This window comes from Genypterus blacodes, unplaced genomic scaffold, assembly GCF_046128005.1.
Source record: "Genypterus blacodes isolate CSIRO-AG114 ecotype Tasmania unplaced genomic scaffold, CSIRO-AGI_Gbla_v1 ptg000158l_1, whole genome shotgun sequence".
NCBI lineage: Eukaryota > Metazoa > Chordata > Actinopteri > Ophidiiformes > Ophidiidae > Genypterus > Genypterus blacodes.
Window position 1 is genome coordinate 221,464 of NW_027466959.1, and position 16,056 is coordinate 237,519.

The window sequence follows — 16,056 nt, forward strand, 5'->3', positions numbered from 1 at the left end:
TCAACAAGGAGGATTTTGTTTACATCAAACTCGGGTAAATGTTTGAAGTGCCTTATAGCGCCATCAAACTATTATCTAATCTGCTCCTCACGTCCGTCTCTGAGCCGAGGAGCCGAGGTCTTCATAACACAGAGCCGTCACTGATGAGAGCCGCGCCATAATAGAGTCAGACTGTGTTTAAATCTGTAGGCTCATAATAAATCCTCCTCACAATACCCCAATAAAACAGAATACATTTATATGCAAATTGGACGGTGGTGATAGCACATTGCCAGGAGGTATTAGGGAAGTAAGCACGTCTTAATGAAATACCTTCTGTATTATATAAAGCTGCTCGCTGCTCAGCACAAAGAGGGGTCAGTTTGACTTTTAATGTTGCTTGCTCACCTTTGACAAATGTGTTTAGAGGAGCGGAGGAGGTCTGCTTTTAAAACGCAGAGAGGACGACAGGAGGGGATCTGACAGCAGCAGGAGACACATGGAGGTCCAGAGGAAAGCTCACAGCACAGACAAAGAAGGTGGGGATATGTGGTGAGCTTGAATGAGACGAGATGAGATGAGAGGCACAAAGCAACAAGATCAAACTCCTCTTTACATCACAGGGACTTTTCAGACTGGAAGAAAATGCCTCCTCTTTTCTTGAATTGGCACCAATGACATCTTGGATGGCGGTGACATCATCGGTGACAGCTCAGCTCTCAGCTCTCAGCTCTCAGCCCTCAGCCCTCAGCCCTCATCCCTCAGCTCTCAGCCCTCAGCCCTCAGCTCTCAGCCCTCAGCCCTCAGCTCTCAGCTCTCAGCTCCGTACCCTGGAGGATAAACGGCCACCATATGAACAAACTAACCCGTTCCAGACGCCGAGCCAAAAGCAACACATTTTTTACATATCAGCCTAATTAACCTATCTGGAGCGAGGCTGCGGCTCCATATCACCGACCATCTGTTGAAGCCTGCGCCATCGCTGCCCCCTCCTCCACCCACGGCTCAGCAGACGTGCCACCCATCAATCACAATCTGCCGCTCGCAACCCACACGCCCATGATTAAGGCCTTCTGCACCATCACAGTCCAATTATTAAGGATTATTAAGCATGAGAGAGAATAGACGGAGCAGGACGGCAAATATGAGCTCCCCGCATGAAATGACTCATCTCACTTAACATGTAAGAATATATGAGGAGGAATTTGTGCTCTAGATCACAGATTCTAGCAGGAAATGATCTCATCTCATTTTAAAATCTGAATAATCAGGATTTACAGAATTCTGGCATGGTAAACTAAATGTTTCTACTCCAGCACATACTGTATTTGTAGCAGATATCTTTATTGTAAGTGCAGCCCAGTGTTGTGACTCTAAACATGCCACCTGCTGTATTCGGCTGTAGGATAGGAACTTTATTACATCATCTCAAGAATGTGGAAATATTTAGTCAGGGAGAAGCAGAGTCAAAAGAATCTCAGTTTTGTTGATTTGCCCTCCAGTCTGTATCTGAGTGAGTCTCTCCATGTGACACGCATGCAGCATACATGTCCCTGTTCTGTGTCTAATCACACACTTCCTCTGCAGAGACGAGGCTCTTTGAAGTGAACGGTGTGAAGCTAACATGCACCAATTATATTTTTATTACTTATCCCCCCTGCATCAAAGAGGAGAGCAGAGTGAAACACGCTTACGTGTCTGAATCCTACACAGCACCCAGATGTGTGACCTAAACCTGAACACGCCGCCTCCCCAGGCTCCACTCACTCTCGTTTCATCTCTGACACACTTTTGTTCTGAAATATCTCCGGCTTTACGAGGAAGCATGCAAACAACGGAGAAGTGCCAGGGAAGTTGAGCTGAAGACCCACTGAGCTCAGCATGTTGTGTTTCTCTCTTCCTCTCAGTGTAAACACGTCCTGTGGAAGCTGGAGGCGGACAGACGGAGGCAGACGTACAGCCTTTGTCTGCACAGCATCTGTTTCCACAATTGTTGACGAGCGATACTGTATATTTGCTTCTTTGTTGCTAATAAACAGCGTGCCAGGTTGCTCCGCTCGCCGTCTCTGCTCTGTACCGCCACCGCTGCTTTTCATGTCTTCCTGTCAAGCTGAGACGGACTGAGACGGACTGGATCGCTCCTATGATGCCCTAATACCAGCAAATTGTCAAACACCTCCCTCTTGTGTATCTGCACTTTGCATGTGGCAGAGGGAGGGAAACCAGCGCTCTCCTCTGACAGAGACCAGTAAGAGAAAGGGAATGAAATATTCATGAGTTTATATCCAGAGCAAAGCCTCAGCAGAGCCCCTCAAAGCCCCGTTATGCTCGGGTGTAAGAAGCCTTCACAGGTCTGAGAAAAGGTAACGACACATACACACCGACCCCAGCTATCTGTCTCACTGACTTTAAATGAGTCTATTGTTCTGATTGGTTCCTACAGAGGGCTCATTTACAGATGTCAGTGATGGGTACAAATGTATTCAGTGAGTAGATGAGGTGTGCACACACTCGTCGATCCACACACACACACACACACACACACACATCTCATGACAGATGGGAGCTCTCAGACAGATTGTGGAGCCGGTGCCCTCTTGATGAAGGTCAAAGAAAAAGCAAATAAGACTGAAGCAGATAATCACAGGAAACATTTGCCAACAGATTTGGAACATGAGCCACTTTGTGATCTTATTGTCACTTCATCTTGTTGAGATTTACAAATGTATACAAGAGAGGTAATGATTGGTGCAGACGTCCTTCACCTGGAGGATTCAGGTTCACTTCCTCACTGCTGCAGTGTCCTTGAGCAAGACAGCAGACCTCTTCACCAGCGTCACAGGAGCTTTATGAAGCTGACCCCAATTCATTCTTATTTCAAGGATCAGAGGGGGATCACAACACAAATACAGTGGAGGAACACGACAGGGGGAGGAGCTTCTGCTTAGGCTTCTTGGTGCACAAATGTTCATCATTGCACAATTTAGTCTATTTAGAACTGTTTAGAGCAGGGGTGTCAAACTCAGGCCCGCGGGCCAAATGTGGCCCGCAGTATAATTATATTTGGCCTGCGAGATAATGTCAAATGTCTGCTAGAGCTAGCCCACTGGTATAAAGCGCATGCACCGCTAATACTACACATCCCAGAATGCTCTGCGAGTGCGTTCTGTGTGACATCACGAGCCATCTGGATGTGCTCAACCTGCAGCTTCAGGGGCGGGGCCGTGTCATCACACACACGTACTCTGAGGTGAGGGCTTCAAAACTAAGTTGTGCCTGTGGGAGAGAAGGACGCTGCAAGAAACTTGGGCCATTTTCCGTGCCGCCAAACCATGAAAGAGCAGATCTCTACCTCCGTGTTGCCAAGTGCACAGTTTGCTGATAAACTCTACGTACTCAGCGCCGAGTTTACCCGGCGATTTGCCGACTTTGAAGCCTAGAAATGTAGGTGTGGAGTGATTAGTAATACGTTCCAGAGAACACAGAGAGAGAGAGAGAGAGAGAGAGAGAGAGAGACATCACTGGAGGTAATGAGAGAGGAACAGAGGATGTTTGATATTTACTGTAGCCTTCTTTAGCCCCGCCCACTTGTACCATTTCCACTATTTCACTTTTGTTATGTAGTCAGCAGCAAAGGGCTTGAGAATCATCTACAACTAAAACTCAGTGCAGCATTTGACACTTTTAAACTCCCCTCTGTGCTTATATGTGTGATTGAAACAGCATGGATTAAAGGGTTAAACATGATTGGAAAGCTCTGCTTTTGTTTATTAGATTACAGATACAGTCTTACATGAACAGAGCTCTGCACTCAAACCTGAAAGTCAAACATGTTTTCAGATTTGATACCAAACATGAAAACAGCTGACATGACCTCATCCCAACTTTATTATTGTTTTTGTTCCAAAGATCAAAGACAGAATTCAGTCCATTCATAAACCACAACCCAACATTTGTGATATTTACAGAGATCAATCAAACCTTTTGATTGATCACACTTACATGCAAAGACTTTACTCAAAGCTTCTGATTGATTGATTGATGAACAGTAATCACAGTTCTTAGATCAGTGTGAGTAAATTGTTGTGTTACAGCAGTAAGAAGCAACCAGAAACAAATATGATGTCATCAGAATGTAAAGAAAAGACAAAGTAATGAGGGAAGATCAGCTGATCCTTTGTACTTTAGTTCCCTTAAACCACAGAAACGTTTCATGTAAACTCCTGCAGGTTAGGCAGAGTGTCTGACAGCTGAGATGATCAGAGGGGCGGAGTTTCTACCATCATGATGAAGCCGAGGATTGAAGTATGGGAGGAGCTTATGAGTGAAGGAGCAGCCAGTGAAGGAGAAGATCAGAGCTGCAGCATCCACGTCATAGAAGGAGACCAGACCCTCCTCATAGTCCACAAACACGCCCACCTTCTCTGGCTTTGACTCCAGACTCAGAGGGACAGGAGAGTCATCATGAGCTTTGTACCCATCTACATCCCTCAACCCTACAGTCCAGTAACCTTCCTCAGGGCTCAGTGTGATGGTTCCCTTCCTCTCGCTCGTCTCTCTGGTCACTCCTAAAGTCCACGCTGTCTTTCCTTTGACCTGAACCTCAAAGTAAAATCTTCCAGAGGAGAAACTCTGCTTTGCTAAAACACTTAACCATGGATCAAATCTCTGTGGGTTCTTTGGGAGATTCTTCCTCACATCACCACAGTGAACTTGTTTCTCATCATCAGACAGGATGAGTAGAGGATGAGCTGTATCAGGATCCAGTGTCACGTCCACTGCAAACTGCTGGATCATCCTCAGCTCCACCTTCTTCAGCAGCTTCTTCACCTCCTTACTGAAGGTCTCCTCCAGCTGAGCCACAGCTTTCACCACACTCCCCTCATGTGACCTTTGATGGACTCTGACCTGTGTCCAGTCCTTGGTGGGAGGAGCAGAGCTGATGGATGAGAAGCTCTGGAGGAGGTGGAGGTGATCTTCAGAGAGTAGGAGCTTCTCCACATCAGCAGTTCTCTCTCTCTGCCCAGTGAGTTCCTGCTGCAGCTCCTTGATGAGGTCTTCAGTCTGTTTCTCTGTGCTCCTCTGCTTCTCCTCCATGGTCTTCCTGAAGTCGGCCTGGATTTTCTCCACAAGCTGCTTCAGAGCGGTGAAGACCTGATCTTCATCTGCTCTCTCTCTGTCTGCAGCTTCCCTGCTGAGCTTTGCTGACTGTTTCATCTCCTGGATCTTCAGTAGTGTCAGCTGGATCTTCTGCTGAAGTTCAGCCACCATCTTCTCCAGCTCAGACTTCTTTCCTTCATATTCTTCTTCCAGAGGAACAAACTCATGGTTCTTGTGGTCTAAAACAGGACACATGAGGCACACACAGGTCTGGTCGGTCTTGCAGAAGAGCTCCAGAGGTTTCTTGTGCTTCTTACACATCCTGTCCTCCAGGTTGTCCACAGGATGGATCAGCTGGTGTGATCTCAGGCGTGCTGCTGTCAGATGAGGCTCCAGATGAGTCTCACAGTAGGAGGCCTCACACTTCAGGCAGGACTTGATGGCCTTTAGTTTGGTTCCAGTGCAGAAGTCACACTGAACTTCTCCTGGTTTGGCAGCTGGTTCCTCTGATCTTCTGCTGGCTTCCTTTTGAGTCGACTGTCTGAACTCAGCGGCCATCTGAGATAGGAGCCTGTTGATCTTCATCTCAGGTCTTGTGTAGAAAGTGTCTTTACACAGAGGACACACACACAGGACGTTACTGTCCCAGTGTTGAGTGATGCAGCTTTTGCAGAAGTTGTGTCCACATGGTGTGGAGACTGGATCAGTGAAGACCTCCAGACAGATGGAGCACAGGAATTGATCTTCAGACAGCAGACAGCTGGCAGCAGACATGTCTACAAACTGAGAACAGACGAGAACATGAGTGAAAACATCTCTGGAGACACAAACACTGATTGTTGAGCAGGATGAAGAGTCTGAAAGTCTTAAAGCTCCTGAAGTTCATGTCAGAGTGAAACAGGAGAGACGACTTTGTTCTTGATGGATATTATGAGCAGACTGGGGTTTGTCCTGAGGGGGCGCTCAAGGAAACTTCATAAAAAGACTTCAGGCTCAGCTTCAGGCTCAGCTTCATGAGGATTGATTGTGTATTGATCAGGACATGAAGCTTTTGCCCTTTAGTTCTATTCAGACTGTTTAACTTTAAAGTTTCCCTTTTCACTCTGGAGCTGAACTTTGCCTTTTAATGAGGTCACCATGACTACAGGCTGCACTCACTTCACTCCCTGTTGCCGTGGGTGCGGCTCAGTGCTGAGACTCACTAACACAGATAAACACACACTTCCTGACGCTCTTTTCTTGCTCTGACGGTAAAAACTGCCGTGTGTTTACAAACACCAACGTGTGTGAACCAGAGCCAAGCCTTTAAGACTGAAGCAGTGAAGTGAGACGTGTGAGAGCAGCTCAGCCTGGACCTCATGCTGCTGCTGAAACTGACAAGATTCTGTCTGCACTCACCTGAGTTTGGCTGAGACGCTGCAGAGACGCTGCAGAGACAAACTTGGACAAACTTCTGATCCTCTGGCTTCTCTTCTGCTTCAGTCGAGGCTCTGCTGGACTCTGACTGACTGACTTTCGTTTCAGGTATATGACATTGCAGCTTCTGCTTCCTCCTCTCGTGTTGCTCCTCCTCCTCCTCCTTCACCTGTAGCTGTTGTTGCTCCTCCTCCTCCTGTAGCTGTTGTTGCTCCTCCTCCTCCTGTAGCTGTTGTTGCTCCTCCTCCTCCTCTTCCTCCTCCTCCTGTAGCTGTTGTTGCTGCTTCTCTTCCTCCTGCAGGTTTGGAGGAAGGTTCTTCCTTTTTACAGACTTACACACGATGCAAAGTTTCTGGATTGTTTGTGTGTGAAATGATCGTTCTCTCTAACTGTTGCTCACTTTTGAAATGAGGCCACTCAAGTGTGTAGTTTTAAAAGTTTACTTAACAATCTGCAAGATCTGTAAGACATTGAACCTCAGCTCACTGTCTTAAGATAAGAGATAAGATAAGATAATCATTTATCCGTCCCACAGCGGGGGAATCCACATGTTACAGCAGCAAAGTCTAAAGTACAAAGCAATAAAGGGCATTAAGATAAAATAAGAGCCTGTTTATAATATTAAGCTGTGCTTGTTCCAGACTTAATGTTTAAGCTAAACTTAAGTTTGTTTCCATATGAAAAAGTTGATCATCATATATCTGGAGAGAAGTGAAAACATGCACAACTGTAGTCCATTTATCAAGAAATATGAAGTCTGGCCTGCAACTTAGTCCCAGTTTGTTATTTTGGCCCAGTGTGTGTTTGCCCCTGGTTTAGAGGAACATTTAATGATAACAATTCATCTTTTCATTTGTATTCCATCATTTTCCCACCAATATCATACATTTGAGGTGAACATTCTGTCTGACTTTTCTTGTGTGTAGAATAATCCATCTTTCAGTCCCTAGCAGAGTGTTACTGCAGACTTCCTGTTCCTCTGATCTGTTACCATAACTATGCTGCTAAAACAGCTGAATCAGCATCATCTTCACTACACATACCTACACACACAACTGTGAGCTCCAGCTGAGCACATATTCTATTCCTCAATATCTGGATTTGAGCCTGAGCCTGGTTTGAGTTGCTAGTCAATGAAAGGACGTGCATGCCTGTTTGCTTTGTAAAGAAGTGACTCAGGCAAACGTGTGAACAAATGCCTTCTGTTGCTCAAGGCTGTGCATCCTGCATCCTGTAATTCTGGATCTGGATCCTGATCTGGATCTGTGGCAAAACACATCAGCTGATCTTTGAAGCACCATCAAAAATGTGTTATTCTTTATTCATTCATTTGGATAACCTGATGAAAAGAACTTGAGGACCATCATCATCATCATCATCGTCACTCTTACATCCAGCTACTCTTTGCACACAATTTCTATGCAGAAATCTTGAAAATCAGAAATGTTCAATCAGTCCAGAGGAGCATTATATGCCTGTATCATCCCCAGTTTGTAATTGATCTTGTATTTTTGGACACTTGTTAAACCTTTAATAAGCACAGGAGGAGGAGCCGTCTCACGCAGGCTCCTAAAATATTGCCCTGGTCCTTAAAGTATGTGAGGAAATTGGTCTGAGAGCATAAATAACAGCTAATTCCTCCACACTTTGATGGACTTGCCTCCACATCTGCCTGACATTCTCCCCCACGTCTGCTGTGAAACACGGCCTCTCGTCCTCTCCCAGCTGTCACTGCGTCCCGCTCTCCGGGGGTAATTGCACTGCCACATCATTACCGTTTCCCTTTATGAAATGGTCACCGGACTCTGGGAGGCAACAGTTCAGAACCCTTTCACATAAAACAAAGTGAAATCCAATAAGCAGCGGAACAACAACCATGAATCTTCCCTCAGACTTGTCTGATCAAAATCATTCCGGATATAAATTCTCCCTATTGGGCCGCAATGTTTTTCTTGTAAATTTTCCAACGGCGAACCTGGAGTTACTACGTCAGTATTTCTTACACGGCACTCTCTCACTCAGGATGGCAGGGATGAAACTACCCACACACACCTCTCCTGCCTCTGGTAGTGGGATACTTCCCCGACATGATTAACTTACACAGCTACTACAAACTGAGAGGGAGAGGAGGGAGGAGATAAAATACTTCATCTGTCATCTCTCAGGCCTCAGCGGCATCGTTCTGTCTTTAAACTTCTGCTCTCTACCCTGAACTTCCCCCGGGTCAAGCCGGTCTTTAGAAGGCTTCTATTGACACAAACTCTTCCTCACCACCAAACAGCTTTCACAGCTAATGAGTTTCCCCTCCATCCGTCTCTTTATGCCAGCATCTCCTGACGTTAAAACAGCTAATTCTAACCCTCAATTTCAGATTGGGCCCTAAATCCTCTTAATAGATTACGTGCCATCAATCAGCACAGAGAAAGGGAAGCAGAGGGAGAGAGAACTCAAGATCCATGACTAAGCTTATTTGCCCTGCCGGTGATCCGACAGCAAGCATGAAAGGGAGACGGGATGTTTGAGATCCACTTTGTCACCGCATTACATCTCATCCACGAGCAGCAGACACGGCTAATGAAATGGGAGATGAAGAGTTTCCCTCAAAACCGCCTCTGCTCTGACAAACGCCATATGGGACCTTTAAAAAAGCCGCGTCTCCGTCGGTCCAGAGGGGCTGTCATTTTGGTTGGCTTTCATTTCCACTGTCGCGCAGGCAAACCCGTGGCCAATTAGTCCAGCAGCCATCAGTGGAAGAGGAGAGGGGCTGGTCCTCAGATGGCTGACCTTGGGAGCAGCAGCCCTTCCCTTCATGCATCTGGCTCTATGGAGGCAGTGGAGCTTAAAGGTGTTCTCCCTGTCACACCTCCTGCCCCAAATTAGATAGTAGGCAGAAGATTACACACACACACACACACGCAGGACTTGAAATACAGCTTGCTCCTGCCCCCTACTGGCAGGAAGAAAGCACTCCCCCTCCTCACCTCGGGTCCCTGCTCAAGCTGCCCGAGGTGATGATGGAATGGCACCGGGGTGGAAGCGGACAGGACTCCGGAGAAGGCAGAGGTTCCTTAAAGAACCGGGCTCTCAGCAGAAGTGTGACACGTCGTGGCTAAATGTAGACGAGGCACCAAACCCTGTGAACGAGCACTTTGTGTGATCTCAACTTACCACTACGAGAGGACAAACAGTCTTTTCAAAGTCACTGAAAGAATCCGTAGAAGTTGGAAGAATAAATGCTTTTGAAAGTGTTCTGGAGTTTAGAAAGTGGGCCACTGCTGATCAGGAAATGGCACAAAGGACATGCAGCCACTTTAATTCACACCCTCTGTAATGAGCTTATGAATTATGAGTTTTCCAGGGGAAATAATGGATTTGTATGCTGAATGAGCAGCCAGAATGACAGGCGCTATAAATGAAAGAAACGACTTGTGCAGTTACAGTGGGCTATTATGGAAATGTCAGGTCATTTCTTCTCCCTCTGACGTAAAGCGTCTAACTGCTCTGTACTGAATATAATCCATTTACCATGCGGACATACTGTCATTAGAATCAGAACTAAATAATCAGGAAATTGAATTTCGCCGCAATCTCCCATTACCGCGTCCCGTTTGGAGGCCATTATGGAGAAATGCGATGTCAACGTTCCTATAAAGCCTCCGTGTCAATGATTATGGTCCGACATCGACGAGGGCTGCAGAAAGTACAACAACATTGTTTGAATAGGTTTGAATGATCGTTCTCTCAAGACTCAATTAAATGAGTGATTGAATTTGTGCAGTTCTTGTTTTAGAATACAAAAAAATGTGTGTTTTAGCCACACAAACACACACACACACTCTCTCTCTCTCACAGGCCGGCCTGGCAGATGCTCTTAGTTAACAATGAGACACTCCATCATCACATAATGGAGCCTAGCAGGCAGTCACACACATCATATAAAGCCATGGAAGTGAACTCTAGCCAAAGGGTGAGACATTTGTAATGCCACCATCATTATGATCACCCATACTGTTAGTGTTATCATCAGGACCTCATCAAACCGTACGGCCTCCATATGTTTCTATCAACCTTTCTCATTACCATCACACTCAATTCCCCCTAAGATAGATGTTACGGGGGAAAGTTTGATGTGATGTCAGAGTGAAGGGGAGAGAGAGTGTGATCATCAGAGGAACACGGAGGAATGATGCTGTCCTTCATTGGTTTCTCATAATGATAAACCAGTGGCACATTCCTTTATATTTAATATGGAGTAACAGTATGTCCTGTATTATTACGATGATATGTATCTAGATTTCTATTGTATTGGCTTATCATTTGTAGTCAGAACACATTTTTGTTTTGTAATGGAATAAAATAAATAGAAAAAATGATTTAAATAACCAAGGACTTTGTGTTTTTGCCTGTGACTGATTTTTTATTTGTTAGCCAGATTATAAAGTATTTCAGACCTCACTGTGACATAACTTGGTGGAAACGACCTTGGAAGAATCTGGATCAAGGGGCAAATAAAGGGATTTTATGAAATGATTTTAAAATTGGTTCACTGGTCTGAATGAACACTTTTCCCATGATAAACCAGTAATGGGTGACATTAAGGCTGCACTGTCCTTCTTCTCCTGTATGTGTGGAGCTTCCTGTGTTCTAGGGACAAACGTTCACCCAAAAAGAAGAGATCAATCACAGAAACATATGAAATATTGTGTCAGCTTGTCTGGATCTAAATTGTACCCATCACCGTATAGAGACAGAAACATTCATAGGTTATACATTCTGTGTGTGTGTGTGTGTGTGTGTGTCTGTGTGCTGTGTGATATGAGGTCATGAGTCAGTTTATTAGAGAGAGAAAGAGCGAAGGTGCAGACAGATACACAGAGGGTCTGCTTGCTTACTGAGGCTATTGAGCGATTATCAAAGCATCAGACAGAAAGAGAGGATTCATACTGTGTGAGCAGACACAGGATCATTGACCACAGTGATGGAGAATTACTGCACAGGTGGACAATTCATGTTCAACCAGCACAAATAAATAGTGATCTAAAAACTATAGAGAGAACAATCTGCAGCCCTGAATCGTCTCTTTGACTTCACACTGGACCCTAAAGGGAGAGGGAACAGTTGGCTCAACTTTTAGAATCAAAGGGATTCTTAACGGTCACCAGGCAGGAAGAGAAGCAGCCAACAAGAAGAGAAGCAGCTAACAAGAAGAGAAGCAGCTAACAAGAAGAGAAGCAGCTAACAAGAAGAGAAGCAGACAACAAGAAGAGAAGCAGCCAAGAAGAAGAGAACAGCCAAGAAGAAGAGAAGCAGCTGACAAGAAGAGAAGCAGCTAACAAGAAGAGAAGCAGCCAACAAGAAGAGAAGCAGACAACAAGAAGAGAAGCAGCCAACAAGAAGAGAAGCAGCCAAGAAGAAGAGAACAGCCAAGAAGAAGAGAAGCAGCTGACAAGAAGAGAAGCAGCTAACAAGAAGAGAAGCAGCCAACAAGAAGAGAAGCAGACAACAAGAAGAGAAGCAGCTATCAAGAAGAGAAGCAGCCAACAAGAAGAGAAGCAGCCAACAAGAAGAGAACAGCCAAGAAGAAGAGAACAGCCAAGAAGAAGAGAAGCAGCTAACAAGAAGAGAAGCAGCCAACAAGAAGAGAAGCAGCTAACAAGAAGAGAAGCAGCCAACAAGGAGAGAACAGCCAACAAGAAGAGAAGCAGCCAACAAGGAGAGAACAGCCAACAAGAAGAGAAGCAGCCAACAAGAAGAGAAGCAGCTAGGCTCGTCCTGAGTGTTTGTCCATAATATCAAAGACTGATTTCCGTTCTTCTTCAGACTTAAACTCAACCTTTATCTATCTTTCACAATGTAATCAGAAAGGAAATGTGACATTCAACTGCATGAAACAGTCGCTTGTCTCAGTCTGTTTCAATTTACATATGACATTTACAGATCTGCAGTTCATTTGCGTTGCTTCAACCCAGGGTCAGAAATGTACTCTTTGGTTTTCACACAGGAAAAACATATTAGACGGGAACAACAACAGGACATAAGCTCCAAGAGGCAGAGCCTGGAGGAGGTATGGATAGAGAGAGAGGTAGTTTGTTTTTAAGATTGTTAAGACAGTGAGGGACTCGGTGGATGGAATGGCGTTTGGTAACTCAGTTCTCCACCTCGGGGCGACAAAGAGGAAGTGTCTGGCTAGAGGCCTCGTTATGGTTCTGGCACCAGGCACCATTGGTTGGTAGAGCGGAGTGAACAGGAGGAAGCATTAACCTGAATAAGGGATTTCCATATTGGAAGCTGTTTGGTAGACTGGGAGTCAATGGAGGGATATGAAGAACAGAGCAAATGGATCATTTGTAACAGTTTGTGTGCATGCAGGTAGACCTAGGTAAGGCCCTAGAATGTTTGGCTCGGCCCTGGCTTGCATTACATGATGTCAAAAGAATCTTCACTATGAATAACTGCGGTACATTCTTAGTGTTTCTATGAAAGTGCTCTCCTTAGGTGTGCCGCACAGTTGAATGACACTGATAAATGTTAGTGAAGAGTCTCTACACCATGACTTATTACTGTGCAGTGCTGCAGTGCCTATTCATCACTGTCACCTGTGTGTGGTTTGGTGTCTGATGCTGAGCACGCTGAGGACTGGGCTCGGTCTGAAATCCATCACATAGAAAACAAGGACTTTGAACACAAGTCTTGTATTCTGTGATGCAAAACGAGACAAATGATTGTTAATTTAGTGTAAAGACACGGTGTAGAGTTGTAGTTTGATACTTTGTGTTCTCGTTTCAGAGCTTGACTGATGCACAGCAGACGGAAACCTGTTTCAAGGTTGTTCTAGTGGAGATTTATGGGCTGAGACTGACAAACAGACAACAGTGTGTAAGTGATGAGGACGAAAGAGTTCAGTCCAGGGGAAAGTAAAACAGAATGAATCTAATCCTACCTGTACATATATGACATGAATCAATACGCCTCATTAGAAGGTAATTTCCTGTTGTTGACCTTTGTTGTATTGATTGTTGGACTGCGGTCAATCAAACTGCATGATATCCATCATATTAGAGAATGACATCACCCTGCTAATACTCAATTATTCATCAGTGTTATTATTAAGACATTCATCAGTTTTACTCTAGTTTGTTCATATTTATCTTACTGGTAAGTCTAACATCATAAAGTGTCTGTTGGCATGTGTGTAGAATCTCAATGCTGGAAGATCGCCTCATTTATTTATCTTGTATTAAAGGTTTTAAATTCCCTTGCCTACCTACAGGTTTTGATCAAAGTGCTTCTGCTGCTTTGGATCCTGTGTGTGAGAGCCGCAGCGATAATACAGATGAGGCACATACAACTTAAAACCACGCATCAATGAAGTTCTGAGAATGGATCAAAGGAAGACGCCGCCCTCACACAGGTAGAACTTAAAGAGAGATACCGGCCGCTGATCAATAGATGCTTTTCTTTGCATAATAACGAGAGAAGACAGTTAATTAGGATGTCTAAAGTCAGATACGTGCCGACTCAAGTAGAATTGAACCGGTGTCTTTTGAAGATCCTGTCTTGGATCTCAGGTGCATCTCAGCTGCAAAAGAGAAAGAAAGTTTGACTAAAACAGAGATTATAAAGATTATAATGAAATCTAACCTCTAATGTTACTTTGATATATGATGCAGTAACAATTGAAATGTAGTTGACTGGTTTAATTTTGTTCAATTTGGATTACGGAGAGCTTTTATTGTTATTTCCCACATTCTATTCCAACAACGGGTCTTGGTCTAGCATGGCAATGAAGGTCCTGGTAACAAAGCTTGGGCCCTTTCTTTGCAGGTAGGGACCTCATTAATCTTATAATTACTTTTAGATTTAGACATTTAATCATTTGGCAGATGACGTACATTTGAGATTTGAACACAACACAAGCAAAGATTCTTCTGGACAGAAAGTGAAGGAGTGAGACCAGCCTGTAATTCATGGCCAAGGATGGGTTGAGCTTGCTTGAATGTGGTGAGGAACACTCCTTTGAAATGGCTTGCAGCAGGTTGGAGGGTCTGGGGTCCAGCATACAGGGTGTAGGAGGGTGGAGTGGAGAATGACATGAGAGAGAGATGTTAGGCTGGGGTGAGGAACTGAGTTGGTGAGGAACTGTTTACTGGTGGCAGATACTTTATCAGTGAAGAAGGAGGCCAAGGTGTCTGTGGTGAGCACAGTGGAGGGTGGAGGTGTGTGTGTGTGTGTGGGGGGGGGGGGTGATTAATTAGATGTTTAATGAGGATAGCAGTAATATATAAAGCTGGGAATTCAACAAAACTGCTATTTGGTTCAAATGTGTTCAAATTCCAGAAGAACAAACCGAACTCTCCACTAATTGGAACACTTCAATCATATTTACATTCTTCTTTGTAATCACTTGAACAGAAACTCTCTCATACAATACTGCATTGAGTGAGAGAGCTGTTGGCATGACGATCTGCTTCCCCAGCTTTCCCTGTCAAACACTACAGAGCCACAGGAGGATTGTGTGTCTGTGGCCACTCCACAGCACATCCTCTATGCTGGCTGCTGGAGCCGTAGCTGAAGGTAATTCAGGAGGTGAAAGGTTCAACATGTAGCGTCAGGAAATCATTAAAACATTCATCACAAGTCATTTGCAGCATGATTACACTGAACCAGAGGCTTTGGGGGAAATCCTGTAATTGGAGATCGGCCTCTGTGTGTGTGTGTGTGTGTGTGTGTGTGTGTGTGTGTGACCTGTTTCATTTTTTATTTGCATTGCTAACTAATGCATATAGAAGCAGGAAGTACTTCTGTCTCGTGTTCTCTCCACAACGTGAGCCAGAACAGAGTTTCTAATGAATGGAAGCCTAAACTATTGACACAAAATGACTTTGAGGTTTGATTAACATCTAACAGCTACATGACTTCTCAGATGAGATGACAGAGAATGAAGCAAACAAAGTCGTGGAGTCGCCCAAGGCCTCAGGTAAACCTTCATGTTCTCAGTGTCATCACTCTGATCCATGGTGTTCACTGTACAGGACACACACACACACACACCATCTTATTTACATGAGGTCACTGCTTATGTGGGACTCATTTCAAACAACCACATCACATCAGCTCAGCACTGTGAGGAAGAGCGCCAGACAAGGAGGCTGAGCAACCAGAGGCCTCAGATAAATACTCAGGCTTTCTTATTAAACTATGATGATGATATGCCAGCATATTTAGTTTCACATTCATATTCATTATACCAACTGGGGCAGGAGGGGCAGGAGGGTCGAGGGAGGCTGGGGTTAGGGGTGAAGGGTCGGGCTGGGGCGATGGGGGTGAAACTAAGGGAAAGCACCCGAAGGGTCTGAAGGGTCTAAAGGTCTGAAGGTCTAAAGGTCTGAAGGTCTAAAGGTCTGAAGGGTCTGAAGGTCTGAAGGGTCTGAAGGGTCTGAAGGTCTGAAGGTCTAAAGGTCTGAAGGTCTAAAGGTCTGAAGGGTCTGAAGGTCTGAAGGGTCTGAAGGGTCTGAAGCACTTTGCTCTAGTCAGCTGAACTGCTCCATCACTTAAAGTCTC

The 16,056-nt window shown here is 44.9% G+C and overlaps 1 protein-coding gene and 1 long non-coding RNA gene across 3 annotated transcripts in view; one reads left to right on the forward strand and one right to left on the reverse strand.

The window, feature by feature from the left end:
- The window catches only part of LOC143013758 (uncharacterized), a 34,874-nt gene extending 31,442 nt beyond the window's left edge, over positions 1–3,432 (forward strand). For both annotated transcript variants that reach the window (XR_012965215.1, XR_012965214.1), the window contains 2 exons: positions 409–518; positions 603–3,432. This is a non-coding gene — a long non-coding RNA (uncharacterized LOC143013758). The remainder of the gene's footprint in view (positions 1–408; positions 519–602) is intronic.
- Positions 3,433–4,134: 702 nt separating this feature from the next.
- LOC143013757 (E3 ubiquitin-protein ligase TRIM39-like) lies at positions 4,135–6,649 on the reverse strand. The gene is made up of 2 exons (XM_076167428.1): positions 6,478–6,649; positions 4,135–5,862 (listed from the first exon to the last, which is right to left on the reverse strand). The coding sequence occupies exon 2, from the start codon at positions 5,851–5,853 to the stop codon at positions 4,210–4,212; it is 1,644 nt and encodes a 547-aa protein (XP_076023543.1). The 5' UTR covers positions 5,854–5,862; positions 6,478–6,649; the 3' UTR covers positions 4,135–4,209.
- Between the last annotated feature and the right edge of the window lie 9,407 nt (positions 6,650–16,056).